Below are 15887 nucleotides of genomic sequence, written 5' to 3' on the forward strand. Positions count from 1 at the left end.
TTAGTTAGGCTGGGTATGGGCAGGGGGCCTGCTGCTGGAGTCCCAGTGGGGTTAGTTAGGCTGGGTATGGAGGGGAGCTGGGCAGGGGCCTGCTGCTGGAGTCCCAGTGTGGTTAATTAGTTAGGCTGGGTATGGAGGTGAGCAGGGGGCCTGCTGCTGGGGGTCCCAGTGTGGTTAATTAATTAGGCTGGGTATGGAGGGGAGGTGGGCAGGGGGCCTGCTGCTGGGGGTCCCAGTGGGGTTAGTTAGGCTGGGTATGGAGGGGTGGTGGGCAGGGGGCCTGCTACTGGGGGTCCCAGTGGGGTTAGTTAGGCTGGGTATGGAGGGGAGGTGGGCAGGGGGCCTGCTGCTGGGGGTCCCAGTGGGGTTAGTTAGGCTGGGTATGGAGGGGAGCTGGGCAGGGGGCCTACTGCTGGAGTCCCAGTGGGGTTAGTTAGGCTGGGTATGGAGGGGAGATGGGCAGGGGGCCTGCTGCTGGAGTCCCAGTGTGGTTAGTTAGGCTGGGTATGGAGGGGAGGTTGGCAGGGGGCCTGCTGCTGGAGTCCCAGTGTGGTTAATTAGTTAGGCTGGGTATGGAGGGGAGGTGAGCAGGAGGCCTGCTGCTGGAGTCCCAGTGGGGTTTTATAGGCTGGGTGTGGAGGGGAGGTGAGCAGGGGGCCTGCTGCTGGAGTCCCAGTGGGGTTAGTTAGGCTGGGTATGGAGGGGAGGTTGGCAGGGGGCCTGCTGCTGGAGTCCCAGTGTGGTTAATTAGTTAGGCTAGGTATGGAGGGGAGGTGGGCAGGGGGCTTGCTGCTGGGGGTCCCAGTGGGGTTAGTTAGGCTGGGTATGGAGGGGAGGGGAGCAGGGGGCCTGCTGCTGGAGTCCCAGTGGGGTTAGTTAGGCTGGGTATGGAGGGGTGGTGGGCAGGGGGCCTGCTGCTGGAGTCCCAGTGGGGTTAGTTAGGCTGGGTATGGAGGGGTGGTGGGCAGGGGGCCTGCTGCTGGGGGTCCCAGTGGGGTTAGTTAGGCTGGGTATGGAGGGGAGGTGGGCAGGGGGCCTGCTGCTGGGGGTCCCAGTGGGGTTAGTTAGGCTGGGTATGGAGGGGAGGTGAGCAGGGGGCCTGCTGCTGGAGTCCCAGTGGGGTTAGTTAGGCTGGGTATGGAGGGGAGCTGGGCAGGGGGGCTACTGCTGGAGTCCCAGTGGGGTTAGTTAGGCTGGGTATGGAGGGGAGCTGGGCAGGGGGCCTACTGCTGGAGTCCCAGTGGGGTTAGTTAGGCTGGGTATGGAGGGGAGATGGGCAGGGGGCCTGCTGCTGGAGTCCCAGTGTGGTTAATTAGTTAGGCTGGGTATGGAGGGGAGGTGAGCAGGAGGCCTGCTGCTGGAGTCCCAGTGGGGTTTTATAGGCTGGGTGTGGAGGGGAGGTGAGCAGGGGGCCTGCTGCTGGAGTCCCAGTGGGGTTAGTTAGGCTGGGTATGGAGGGGAGGTTGGCAGGGGGCCTGCTGCTGGAGTCCCAGTGTGGTTAATTAGTTAGGCTGGGTATGGAGGGGAGGGGAGCAGGGGGCCTGCTGCTGGAGTCCCAGTGGGGTTAGTTAGGCTGGGTATGGAGGGGTGGTGGGCAGGGGGCCTGCTGCTGGAGTCCCAGTGGGGTTAGTTAGGCTGGGTATGGAGGGGAGGTGGGCAGGGGGCCTGCTGCTGGGGGTCCCAGTGGGGTTAGTTAGGCTGGGTATGGAGGGGTGGTGGGCAGGGGGCCTTCTGCTGGGGGTACCAGTGGGGTTAGTTAGGCTGGGTATGGAGGGGAGCTGGGCAGGGGGCCTGCTGCTGGGGGTCCCAGTGGGGTTAGTTAGGCTGGGTATGGAGGGGAGGTGAGCAGGGGGCCTGCTGCTGGAGTCCCAGTGGGGTTAGTTAGGCTGGGTATGGAGGGGAGGTGGGCAGGGGGCCTGCTGTTGGGGTCCCAGTGGGGTTAGTTAGGCTGGGTATGGAGGGGAGGTGGGCAGGGGGCCTGCTGTTGGGGTCCCAGTGGGGTTAGTTAGGCTGGGTATGGAGGGGAGGTGGGCAGGGGGCCTGCTGTTGGGGTCCCAGTGGGGTTAGTTAGGCTGGGTATGGAGGGGAGCTGGGCAGGGGGCCTGCTGCTGGAGTCCCAGTGGAGTTAGTTAGGCTGGGTATGGAGGGGAGGTGGGCAGGGGGCCTACTGCTAGAGTCCCAGTGGGGTTAGTTAGGCTGGGTATGGAGGGGAGGTTGGCAGGGGGCCTGCTGCTGGAGTCCCAGTGTGGTTAATTAGTTAGGCTGGGTATGGAGGGGAGGTGAGCAGGGGGCCTGCTGCTGGAGTCCCAGTGGGGTTAGTTAGGCTGGGTATGGAGGGGAGGTGAGCAGGGGGCCTGCTGCTGGAGTCCCAGTGGGATTAGTTAGGCTGGGTATGGAGGGGAGGTGGGCAGGGGGCCTGGTCTGGGCCAAGTCACATACCAGAGTGCTCTCCCTTACAATTACCGCCCACTGTTTTCTTTAACCAGGCAGCTCACTATGAACAAAGCCTAGTGGCAGATCTCATCATTCACTGTGGTGGAACAACCCAGAGTTGTGGAATGACATGACAGTGTAATGATTGCGTTCTTTGTTTCCTGGTTGTGGACTTCCTTGTGTACAGTACACACCCTGCTTCAATAGTGGGAATTGATTCAACAGACAGGCATGATGTCATCTGGCTGCTGCATCTGGAAACAGAGGAAGCCACTAACACAACCACCAACACTCACTGAAAGGGATTGTTGGTAAAATAAAATTCCTCCCTCCCCAACATTAATACGCTCTGTGATTGAGCTGTTAGTACATCTGCACGAATTGTAGTATCACTACAAATCTAGGAAATGGTGCAATTTCACCCATTTGGGAAATGACAAGTTTAGAAGTTTATTTGTGTAATTAAATCACTGTGGAATCTGTTTGAGAAAGTCAAGCAGCCATTCTACTCATTCAAAGCGAATTAATGCTGTATTCACAGTCCTCATTGATATGGTCCATAGAGGATTAATTCATCAAGAACTGTTAAGCGGACTGAGCCAGTGACTACTATCCTCTGTGCCTCTGTGTTGCTCTCAGGGCGTCTGGATCTGGAAGGGCTGTTCCTGGTCAACGGTAATGCGGAGCGGGTGGAGTGGCTACGGCAGCGCTATGACTCTGGGGAGGAGGTGGACCTAGAGAAAGAGGCAGACCTGGCCTCGGCTGTCAGCCTGCTCCGTCTCTTTCTGCAGGAGCTCCCAGAGCCCATCATCCCTGCAGGCATGCAGGCCCACATCCTGCAGCTCTACCAAGGTACGTTAATATTAGTCCTCTTCATCATTCACCTCTCCACAGTCCCCTACCTCTTCATCCTCCTGTTGATGTTCTGTGGATTTGACCTGTACTCCCGATACAGGTACTGCACATTATTCCTTCTCTAGCTTTCCACCTGCCATCACCTTACTTTGTTCCCTTGGCAGCATCATCTATAAACCCTTGTTGTGTGTTGTCCAGACTACAGCAGTGAGGAGGAGCTCGCCCGCAACATGAAGTACTTCCTCCAGCAGCTGCCTCAGGTCAATTACAGCCTGCTGCGTTTCCTGTGCCGCTTCCTGTCCAGCGTGGCCTCGCTCCAGGAGGAGAGCTGGAGTGTTGGAGCCCTCGCCGCCGTCTTCGGACCCGACATCTTCCAGTACGACCAACAATAGTGACAGCACATCAACTATCCATCCTAAATACCTCCATACCTAAGGCCTGTAGTACTTGTTCATACCTGCATATCGATGGCTCATTCACTTTGCTGCCACTTTTGCTCATAAGTGGTTATAGAGCACAAATTATATTTAATTATAAACTGGGTGGTTCGAGCACTGAATGCTGATTGACTGAATGCTGTGGTATGAGACCGCATACCACAAGTATGACACAAAAATATATTTTTACTGCTCTAATTATGTTTGTAACCAGTTTATAATGGCAATAAGGCACCTCGGGGGTTTGTGGTATACAGTATGGACAATATACCACGGCTAAGGTCTGTATCCAGGCACTCTGCGTTGCGTCGAGCAAAAGAACAGCCCTTAGCCGTGGTATATTGCCCATATACCACACCCCCTCGGGCCTTATTGCTTAATTATGTAACGTTCATTTATATTCTGAAATAAATAACCAAACCCAGATGACACCCAGACGTGTTTTGGAGCCACGTGAGGAGTTGCTTTGCTCTGCAAAATAATAAAAGAATCTTCTAGACTAGAGATCATCTGTAGCCAATGTTCTGAAAACGGCCGTGTTCTGTTGACTTCAGGGAGATAACAGCTGTTCTGTCAATGCCAGAATCTTATTATAATACCACTAGCCGTATACGTGTTTGAAATACATATTTCAAATCAAAATCAAATGTTATTTGTCACATGCGCCGAATACAGCAGGTTTAGACCTTACCGTAAAATGCTTACTTACAAGCCCTCAACCAACAATGCAGTTCAAGAAATGGAGTTAAGAAAATATTTACTAAAATAAACTAATGTAAAAAATAAAAGTAACAATACCGAGGCTATATCATTGTGTACTTACTAACATGTATTTCTTAGTCATCTGATGTGAAGTCAGATGACTATCTGAAGTCAAACATAATGATGCAATAAGCTACTGTATTTTTGTAAGGTGTGATGGTTGGGATAACAGCGGATCTGAGGTCATTTCCCCTCTGTTTTTGTACTGTAGTTTACACATGGACGTATAAGTCCTTTAAGTTATGAAGGTTGATCACAGCTGATCTGAGGTCATTTCTTGCCTGTACTGTAGTTTAGACACTGATGTGTGTTTATGATAACGGCTGATCTGAGGTCATATTTTCTGTAACTCTAGTTTAGACACAGATGTGGAGGACCTGAAGGAGCAGGAGTCAGTGAGCCGCATCCTGGCGGAGCTGCTAGAGAATCAGGAGGAGTTCTTTGACTCGGAAGACGATGACATTTCTACCACCAACGACTACAGTTCCATCAACGAACAGGTAAGGCCCTTCTCGCCATTATCCCCTCGAAATGTCTTCTATTCTGGGCCTAATATACAACCTCACTCACCCTATTGCATGGGTTAACAGCTAAAAGCTTGGAGGTAGGGAGGTAGGGAGCCCGTATGTCAAGGCATAATGGTCTTTGGTTGTTATTACCTAAAATGTAATAATTAGGTAACCCTTCTGCCCTGCATGTGTTAAGCTGAAAATATGTTCTGTTGTATTTCAGTAATGAGGAAGTAGAAGGGTTTAATGTTATTCCAGCCACTCTGAGTCTGGCACTGCCATGGAAAAGGAGAGATTATGAAACAGATTCTGGAAATACTGCAGTGTTGCTTTTCAAGGCAGTCTAAATGTTGAATATTGTTTTTTGGCCCCAAGCCAAAGACAACTTGAGAGAATAGAGAAAGTAAAGAGGTGTTGGAGGAGTTCTGTCTGCATGCCTGTTTGTCTTTGCCTGTCTGTCTTTGTATAATAGGGATGGTTGCTCGAAGTAGCCAGCATTTAGTGGTAAAATGGATGTTCAGGAGTTCCTTTCAGCCATGTCTCCCTAGCATCCACAGAACACACATCAGTCTTCAGATCAGCATTGAGTACAGTAGCAGCCAAAAGTTTGGACACCTACTCATTCCAGAGTTTTTATTTTCTTTTTACTATTTTCTACATTGTAGAATAATAGTGAAGACATCAAAACTATGAAATAACACATGGAATCATGTACAGTCGTGGCCAAAAGTTTTGAGAATGACACAAATATTAATTTTCACAGAGTTTGCTGCTTCAGTGTCTTTAGATATTTTTGTCAGAAATTACTATGGAATACTGAAGTATAATTACAAGTTTAGTTTAAGTTTATTTTATTTTTACAGGGACAGTGCACATTAATCAACGTTTCAGTAAAAGTGCCGGTTTTAGCCAGCCGGCTAATTTTCAACCGCAGTCCCTGGGCAGGTTATTAAAAACAATTACAATATAGACAATCATAGAACAGTGAGCACACGCAGAGCACATAGGACAAGCAAAACGTAGCATACAGACAGAGCAACATAGGACAAGCAAGACATCGCATACAGACAGAGCAACATAGAACAAAAAGCAACAAGACAAAATCCATAAAAGCAACAAAGTGTTTCCATACCTCACAAGCTACAGACAACATGGAAAGCGGCAATACACAGCTAGGGATTATGTTCACAAATCTGATTGACCTTTAGCCATGTCTTCATGCATTTTGTGAAAGTGTGGTATGTGGTGCAGTTATGTGTGTCTGATGGCAGTGTATTCCAGACATGGGAAGCTCTCACAGAGAAAGCCGATTTACTAAAGGTGCTTTTCCTTAAGGGAACTATACAGTCACCTCTCCTGGCAGACCTTGTTGATCTGCTGCCATATGTTTGGGTTTTCTGTTTATCACAAATGCTGAGTGGAGGGGGAGCCAGGCCATTTAGGATCTTGAATACAAGACATGCGTCTGTGTATTGCACAAGATTTTCCCAACTCAGCAGCTCATGCTTTCTGAGGATGTAACAGTGATGATGGCTATTAGGCTTCCTATCAAGCACTTTGAGAGCCTGTTTGTAGACAGACTGAATAGATTTTAATGTTGTACAGCAAGCTTGGGCCCAACTAGTCAAGGAGTATGTTAAGTGGGGGAGTATCATAGATTTGAAGTAAAGTTTTGCTACTTCTGTAGTCAAACAATTTCGTGTAGATCGGAAATTAGCTAGGTTGAATTTGGTTATTTGAATTACCTTTTTCACATGCTTTTTAATTAAGAGAGGTTGGAATCAAGTATGATGCCAAGGTACTTAAAATCTGATACCACCTGGAGCTTCTCCTCTGACACATAGACATCTGGCTCAGTAGCATCTGTTGCCCTCTTTGTGAAGAACATGCAAACAGTTTTTTTTCACATTGAGATGCAAACACGAGTCACTGAGCCACTTTGTAACCTGGACCATTTCAGTAGTGAGTTCTTTTGCAGCTTGTTGTATTCTCTTTGCATGCACATATATCACTGCATCATCTGCAAGCATTTCATAAGTGTCAAAGGCTTTTATTGACAATTACATGAAGTTGATGCAAAGAGTCTATATTTGCAGTGTTGACCCTTCTTTTTCAAGACCTCTGCAATCTGCCCTGGCATGATGTCAATTAACTTCTGGGCCACATCCTGATTGATGGCAGCCCATTCTTGCATAATCAATGCTTGGAGTTTGTCAGAATGTGTGGGTTTTTGTTTGTCCACCCGACTCTTGATGATTGACCACAAGTTCTCAATGGGATTAAGGTCTGGGGAGTTTCCTGGCCATGGACCCAAAATATTGATGTTTTGTTCCCCGAGCCACTTAGTTATCACTTTTGCCTTATAGCAAGGTGCTCCATCATGCTGGAAAAGGCATTGTTCGTCACCAAACTGTTCCTGGATGGTTGGGAGAAGTTGCTCTCGGAGGATGTACCATTCTTTATTCATGTCTGTGTTCTTAGGCAAAATTGTGAGTGAGCCCACTCCCTTGGCTGAGAAGCAACCCCACACATGAATGGTCTCAGGATGCTTTACTGATGGCATGACACAGGACTGATGGAAGCGCTCACCTTGTCTTCTCCGGACAAGCTTTTTTCCGGATGCCCCAAACAATCGGAAAGGGGATTCATCAGAGAAAATGACTTTACCCCAGTCCTCAACAGTCCAATCCCTGTACCTTTTGCAGAATATAAGTCTGTCCTTGATGTTTTTCCTGGAGAGAAGTGGCTTCTTTGCTGCCCTTCTTGACACCAGGCCATCCTCCAAAAGTCTTCACCTCACTGTGCGTGCAGATGCACTCACACCTGCCTGCTGCCATTCCTGAGAAAGCTCTGTACTGGTGTACCCCAATCCCGCAGCTGAATCAACTTTAGGAGACGGTCCTGGCGCTTGCTGAACTTTCTTGGACGCCCTGAAGCCTTCTTCACAACAATTGAACCGCTCTCCTTGAAGTTCTTGATCATCTGATAAATGGTTGATTTAGGTGCAATCTTACTGGCAGCAATATCCTTGCTTGTGAAGCCCTTTTTGTGCAAAGCAATGATGACGGCACGTGTTTCCTTGCAGGTAACCATGTTTGACAGAGGAAGAACAATGATTCCAAGCACCACCCTCCTTTTGAAGCTTCCAGTCTGTTATTCGAACTCAATCAGCATGACAGAGTGATCTCCAGCCTTGTCCTCGTCAACAATAACACCTGTGTTAACGAGAGAATCACTGACATGATGTCAGCTGGTCCTTTTGTAGCAGGGCTGAAATGCAGTGGAAATGTTTTTTGGGGATTCAGTTCATTTGCATGGCAAAGAGGGCTTTGAAATTAATTGCAGTTCATCTGATCACTCTTTATAACATTCTGGAGTATATGCAAATTGCCATCATACAAACTGAGGCAGCAGACTTTGTGAAAATTAATATTTGTGTCATTCTCAACTTTTGGCCACAACTGTAGTAACCAAAAAAGTGTTAAACAAATCAAAAAATATATTTAATATTTGAGATTCTTCAAAATAGCCACCCTTTGCCTTGTTGACAGCTTTGCACACTCTTGGCATTCTCTCAATCAGCTTCATGAGGTAGTCACCTGGAATGCATTTCAATTAACAGGTGTGTCTTTGTTAAGTTAATTTGTGGAATTTCTTTCCTTCTTAATGTGTTTGAGCCAATCAGTTGTGTTGTGACAAGGTAGGGCCATCTTCTGTACACCACACCTATTTGGATAAAAGATCAAGTCCATATTATGGCAAGAACAGCTCAAATAAGCAAATAGAAACGACAGTCAAGTAGAATCGCAAAAACCATCTGTGATGAAACTGGCTCTCATGAGGACCACCACAGAAAAGGAAGACCCAGAGTTACCTCTGCTGCAGAGGATAAGTTCATTGGCATTACCAGCCTCAGAAATTGCAGCCCAAATAAATGCTTCACAGAGTAACAGACACATCTCAACATCAACTGTTCAGAGAAGACTGCATAAATCAGGCCTTCATGGTCGAATTGCTGCAAAGAAACCACTACTAAAGGACACCAATAAGAAGAAGAGACTTGCTTGGGCCAAGAAACACGAGCAATGGTCATTAGACCGGTGAAAATCTGGACGATAGTCTGAGTCCAAATTTGATTATTTTGGTTCCAACCGCCGTGTCTTTGTGACGCGGAGTAAGTGAACGGATCATCTCTGCATGTGTAGTTCCCACCGTGAAGCATGGAGGAGGTGTGATGGTGTGGGGGTGCTTTGCTGGTGACACTGTCACTGATAACATAAAAAAAATGTATTTAGAGTTCAAGGCACGCTTAACCAGCATGGCTATCGCAGCGATACGCCAATCCATCTGGTTTGGGCTTAGTGGTCCTATCATTTGTTTTTCAACACCTCCAGGCTGTGTAAGGGCTATTTGACCAAGAATTAGAGTGATGGAGTGCTGCATCAGATGACCTGGCGTCCACAGTCACCCAACCTCAACCCAATTCAGATGGTTTGGGATGAGTTGGACCGCAGAGTGAAGGAAAAGCAGCCAACAAGTGCTCAGCATATGTGGGAACTCCAACACTGTTGAAAAAGCATTCCAGGTGAAGCTGGTTGAGAGAATGCCAAGTGTGCAAAGCTGTCATCAAGGCAAAGGGTGCCTACTTTGAAGAATATAAAATATACTTTGATTTCTTTAACAACACTTTTTTGGTTACTACATGATTCCATATGTTATTTAATATTTTTGATGTCTGCTATTATTCTACAATGTAGAAAATGGTATAAAAACAATAACAAAAAATGCTTGCGTAAGTGTGACTGAGTAAGTGTGTCCAAAGTTTTGACTGGTACTGTATATGTGCCGCTAAATCTGGACCTAATCCTCGGCAACAGCAGCATATTTGCGTTCGAGGCAGGCGCTCTCTTACACAGGAAGCTGACAATGATAAGCCACAAAGTCCTTCCATGTGACTCTCCTTTCTCCCTCCTGTATTGTGACTGAGTAGCCCAGGAATAGGCTGTTCAGAATTGGCCCTCTGTTCTCTGAAGGAAAATGTTTAACCGCTGTGCTTACATAACCATGGTGATATAACGGTGGAACTGACACCTGCGGCCGTCTCCGGGGACATCTCAGTTTCCTAACGGACCTTAAGGAGTATTAAGACAGATTCTATCCAGGCCAGGCGAACTCACACAGCACAGGCAGCCAGTAGTGCTTATTCCATCCTGTTTGGCCAGAGACCATGGGTCGGAATGGGAAGTGCTGCCTTTAGTTTCACTGCATTTCAGCCTTGGGGCTGGGCTGGGCTAGTCATGGCTGGGCTGGGCTAGTCATGGCCGACAACGATGAGACAGCCTATATGGAGGAGGTCAGAGAACTGGCAGTGTGGTGCCAGGACCGCAACCTCTCCCTCAATGTGAGCAAGACAAAGGAGCTGATCGTGGACTACAGGAACATCGACAGGGCTGTAGTGGAGCGGGTTGAGAGTTTCAAGTTCCTTGGTGTCCACATCACCAACAAACTATCATGGTCCAAACACACCAAGACAGTCGTGAAGAGGGCACGACAAAACATTTTCCCCCTCAGGAGACTGAAAAGATTTGGCAATGGTCCCCAGATCCTCAAAGTTCTACAGCTGCACCATTGAGCATCCTCACCGGTTGCGTCACCGCCTGGTATGGCAACTGCTCGGCATCTGACCGTAAGGCGCTACAGAGGGTAGTGCGTACGGCCCAGTACATCCCTGGGGCCAAGCTTCCTGTCATCCAGGACCTATATAATTGGCGATGTCAGAGGAAAGCCCATAAAATTCAGACTCCAGTCACCCAAGTCATAGACTGTATTCTCTGCTACCACACGGTAAGTGGTACCGGAGTGCTAAGTCTAGGACCAAAAGGCTCCTTAACAGCTTCTACACCCAAGCCATAAGACTGCTGAACAATTAATCAAATGACCGCTGGACTATTTACATTGACCCCCCCCCCCATTTGTTTTGTACTGCTGCTACTCGCTGTTTATTATCTATGCATAGTCACTTCAGCCCTACCTACATGTACAAATTACCCCCTGTATATAGCCTCGATATTGTTATTTGATTGTGTTACTTTTTATTTGGTAAATATTTTCTTAACTCTTCTTAAACTGCACTGTTGGGGCTTGTAAGCTACTTCATAGCTTGTAAGTAAGCATTTCACGGTAAGGTCTACACTTGTTGTATTTGGCGCATGTGACAGAGTTTGATTTGATCTAGGTTCAGTTTTGTCTTTTAGATTATAATGAATAAGATTTATAGGTACAGATCCTAGATTAGCACTTCTACTCTGAAATGCTTTGTGGATAGGGCCCTCCTCCTCAACACTCCCATATGGGTTCTCTGGGTGGCATAAAATTCACTTTTTGGTCCATCAGCCACTGGCAGGTGGATTTAATAATCTACCAGCAACTCAGATTTTTTTATCAGCCAAAATATGTATTTTCCGCTAAAATTACACCAACAAAACACAACAAAAAACAATGAGCATACTTTGTAATGTTTCTTATTAATCAATGTGGTATATTGTTTAATTTCATTTTTTATGGCCTGTCTTTTAACCAAAGTATCACAGATGAGCCAAACATTTTCACCTGCCCCTTTAAGGGTGGGAGGTTACCACATAAACGCAACTCGTCATGTTTGTGTCTCTGAGATTGAGTCTGACAAGTAGAGGCATTGTCTTCACTTCCCTAGCAGTTGAAACTCAAACACAGAAAAACAACCTAGCTTGTGAACAAAACAATGTAAATAGCCAAGAAACATAAGGACAAAGTCTCACTTCAGTAGACTTATTTGTTTCAAGTAAATTAGATCAACTTTTATGCCTGTCCCCAGCCAGGCAGTGTTGCAGCGCGAGGTGGAATAGGTTATATAGGATTCATAGTTCTATGTGCGATTTAATTTACCTGCTATGAAACAAACGGCATAAATACTTTGAAAACACCTACTGCAGAAATTATTTTACTATAAATGTCATCATACTTAATTATTTTATTCACAAACGCGAGTGAAACGCTCGCGCTGTGGAGCCCTGACCACCTGCCAACGTGGCTGGTAAATTAGATTTTGGCATTGGCGGGTAAAATGTCTGTGGCTGGCATTTTAATTTTAGGCCCTGGCTCCTGATCTCTGACTGCACTCCTCAAAACTCCTGTATGAGCTCGCTCTCTTTCACTGCAATTCTCCTCCTCAACACGCCCTCATGGCCTCACTCAGGAATTTTCTATTTATTAGGCTGAGCTTTCAGTGGTCAGAGCTGTGATGTCCTGTCCTGAAGCAGGCCACATACACCAGGGTTTCCGTTAGAAAAATGTGGTGCCGGACAACGTGACCGGGAAGATGTTTCCTTTACTGGCAATTTGATAAATTTTACGGACCCATATGCATTGGGTGCATACCCCATTAGGGCATCTACCCACGGTGCTCAGAATGACCGAAACCACATTTAGGTTACGGTAATACATCTTAAAAGAACGTGTAACTTGTGATGAAGATGCATGATGACCAATGAAAATACACACAGGCCAATTTAATTCCACTAAATTGTCAAATGAACCATTCCATCAATGAATAAAAATAAATTATTTATCAATGGTTTTTTTTTTCTCCTGGTAATTTTGGCCGCCAACTGTTTTTGATTTATTGGCTTTTCATCATTTTTAGGGGGGCAAAATCTGTTAATTACCGGCTAATGGAAACCCTGACACACACACAGAGAAACCAAGATCATGCCCTCTTTTTTTCCTCACATTCTTGTCTCTGACCACTGAGCCCTCTGAAACGTCATCCATTAGCTAGCATGTTGGGTCTGGAACTTTCCCCTGACTCTGAGGGCCTATTCTGTTTCTCTGATGGTGTGGGATACAGAGTCAGCTTGTGGCTGGTTCACTGTGTTTGACTTGGACTCATGGTGACAGCCTAGGATATTGGCTATCACGTTCACTAGTCAGAAACTAGGGGTGTAATGGTTCACCAAACCCACTGTTCGGTACGTATTGCGGTTTTGGGTCACATTTCGGTACAGCAGGAAAATAAAATTCCAACAGTTACTTTAGTTAATTTTGTTTATGAAAATCCAAGGTGTTGGTATTCCTGATTCCATATATGATCATGAGTCATAATGCCTGATATGATCATATATGGAATATCACCACTTTGGATTTTCTTAAATGAAAACGCATGACTATTCATCAACAACAACACTAAAATAAAGTGCATTATGCGTGTGAAATCAATATCAAACATGGCTCAGACATTGTATAGGCCTATGCTAGTATGTTTTCTTACAAAGAGAAAAAATGCACATTTGTGTGACTCTTGTACAGTGCCTTCAGAAAGTATTCCCACCACTTTTTCCACATTTTGTTGTTACAGCCTGCATTTAAAATGACCTACACACAATACCACATGTCAAAGTGGAATTATGTTTTTCAAAATATTTACAAATTAATAAAAAATGCAAAGCTGAGATGCCTTGAGTTAATAAGAATTCAACCCCTTTTGTTATGGCAAGCCTAAATAAGTTCAGGTGTAAACTGTTATTATTTACACTTTGGATGGTGTATCAATACACCCAGTCACTAAAAAGATACAGGCACCCTTCCGAACTCTGTTGCCGGAGAGAAAGGAAACCACTCAGGGATTTCACCATGAGGCCAATGTTGACTTTATAACAGTTAGTTTAGTGGCTGTGATAGGAGAAAACTGAGGATGGATCAACAACATTGTTGTTACTCCACAATACTAACCTAAATGACAGAGTGAAAAGAACAGAAGTACAGAAGAAGAAAAAAAAAAATCCCAAACTTGCATCCTGTTTGCAATAATGCACTAAAGTAATACTGCATGAAATGTGGCAAAGATTTATTTTTTTATTTTTTTATGAATACAAAGCGTTACGTTTGGGGCAAATCCAACAATGCATCACTGAGTAAGTGCAACTCTTCATATTTTAAAGCATGATGGTGGCTGCATCATATTATGGGTATGCTTGTCATCGACAATGACAAGGGAGTTTTTGGGGATAAAAAGAAACAGAATTGAGCTAAGCACAGGCAAAATCCTAGAGGAAAACCTGGTTGTCTGCTTTCCAACAGACACTGGGAGACTTTCACTTTTCAGCAGCACAAGTTTTGACTTAAATCGGCTTGAAAATCTATGGCAAGACTTGAAAATGGCTGTCAAGCAATGATCAACAACAAACTTCACTGAACTTTAATATTTTAAGAATAATGGGCAAATATTGTACAATCCAGGTGTGCAAAGCTCTTAGAGACTTACCCAGAAAGACTCACAGCTGTAATTGCTGCCAAAGGGGATTCTAACATGTATTGATCAGAGGGTCGAACACTTATCTAATCAAGACACACGGAGTGTACAAAACATTAGGAACATCTTTCCATTAGACTGACCAGGTGGAAGCTATAAATTCACTTTAATCAGTGTAGATGAAGGGGAGGAGACAGGTTAAAGAAGGATTTTTAAGCCTTGAGACATGGACTGTGTATGTGTGCCATTCAGAGGGTGAATGGGCAAGACAAAATATTTAAGTGCCATTGAACAAGGTTTGGTAGTAGGTGCCAGGCGTACTAGTTTAAGTGTGTCAAGAACTGCAATGCTGCAGTTTTTTTTTTTCATGCTCAACAGTTTCCCGTGTGTATCAAGAATGGTCTACCACCCAAAGGATGTCCAGCCAACTTGATACAACCATGGGAAACATCGGCGTGAACATGAGCCAGCATGAGTGTAGATTGTAGACAAAAAAATGAATTGCATCCCACTTTGTAACATAATGTGGAAAAAGTCAAGGGGTGTGAGTACTTTCTGAAGGCACTGTAAAGGGGGCGTGTCTGTAGCACGGTACTTGTCATTTCCCAGTCCGGGGTAATGTGATATGGCTGTCACTGTGAAGTAGCTCTCTGTAGCCCTGGAGGTCCATCCATCGGTAGTAAGCGCAACACAGGGTGCATTGGCCAATTCGTTGGCAACTTCAGCTTTACCTTGCTTATATAGAGAGGGTACTTCCTGTTTGCTGAAATGGGTGCAAGAGGGCGAAGTTTGTAACGAGGTACATTACATTGTACAAATGTTCCATAAAGATCTGAAGATACTATAGATCACACCATTTACCACCTTAGCTGCAAATTGTTCCACACACCATGTTTAATCTCATTGCAAGGAGAGAGACCGACTCAGTGGGGTAACCTAACTGAGAATAGGAGTGACTAATAGATATTCTGTCTTTGCATCTATGTCTGAATTTACACAGGCAGTAAAATTCCGATATTTTGACCAATCAAATTAAGGGCACGGCCTGGCCAGACTGATCCGTGGAGAATGGATACAAAATCACAACGGATACATTTTGGTCCGTGGTCTGTTTGGCGTTTTAAATGCTTGAATGTGTGGGTAATTGGCTAAACGGATCATTACGTATCCATCAGCCCATCAAAAGTTCAACTCATCATCATTCAAGACAACTGGTAACTCGGGGGGGGGGGGGGGACTAGGTCAAATCATGACGTCAGTGATCTTCAGGTCAGAAAGTCAGAGCTCTAGAAAGATGTCTGCGTTTCTGACATGGAACGTTGGATGACCGTTCAAAAAGAATTGACCCAGTCAGAGCTAGTTTTTACCCCCCGGGTTCCCAGTTTTGAACGCAGCATTTTTGTCTGTGAAAATGGATGAACATTTTATGGTTATGGTCACGTCATCCCCGATGACCGTCAACATACAACTCCTATTGACAAACCATTTGGAAATCAAGGATATTGATAAAAATCAATGGTCCAGTCTGGCCTCGCCCTTAATCAGCTGATACTGTTACATAATATGAACGCATTACTTCCTCCTTACTCATTTAGCAGATAGATG

General features: G+C 45.7%; 1 protein-coding gene across 4 annotated transcripts in view; it reads left to right on the forward strand.

Annotated features, from left to right (window-relative positions):
- LOC115205442 (protein FAM13B) overlaps positions 1 to 15887 on the forward strand; it is a 76384-nt gene that overhangs the window by 22515 nt on the left and 37982 nt on the right. For all 4 annotated transcript variants that reach the window (XM_029771422.1, XM_029771421.1, XM_029771420.1 and 1 more), the window contains exons 4-6: positions 3073 to 3285; positions 3487 to 3664; positions 4843 to 4987. In XM_029771422.1, coding sequence (XP_029627282.1) covers positions 3073 to 3285; positions 3487 to 3664; positions 4843 to 4987 — 536 coding nt within the window. The remainder of the gene's footprint in view (positions 1 to 3072; positions 3286 to 3486; positions 3665 to 4842; positions 4988 to 15887) is intronic.

This window comes from Salmo trutta, chromosome 13 (assembly GCF_901001165.1).
Source record: "Salmo trutta chromosome 13, fSalTru1.1, whole genome shotgun sequence".
Lineage (NCBI taxonomy): Eukaryota > Metazoa > Chordata > Actinopteri > Salmoniformes > Salmonidae > Salmo > Salmo trutta.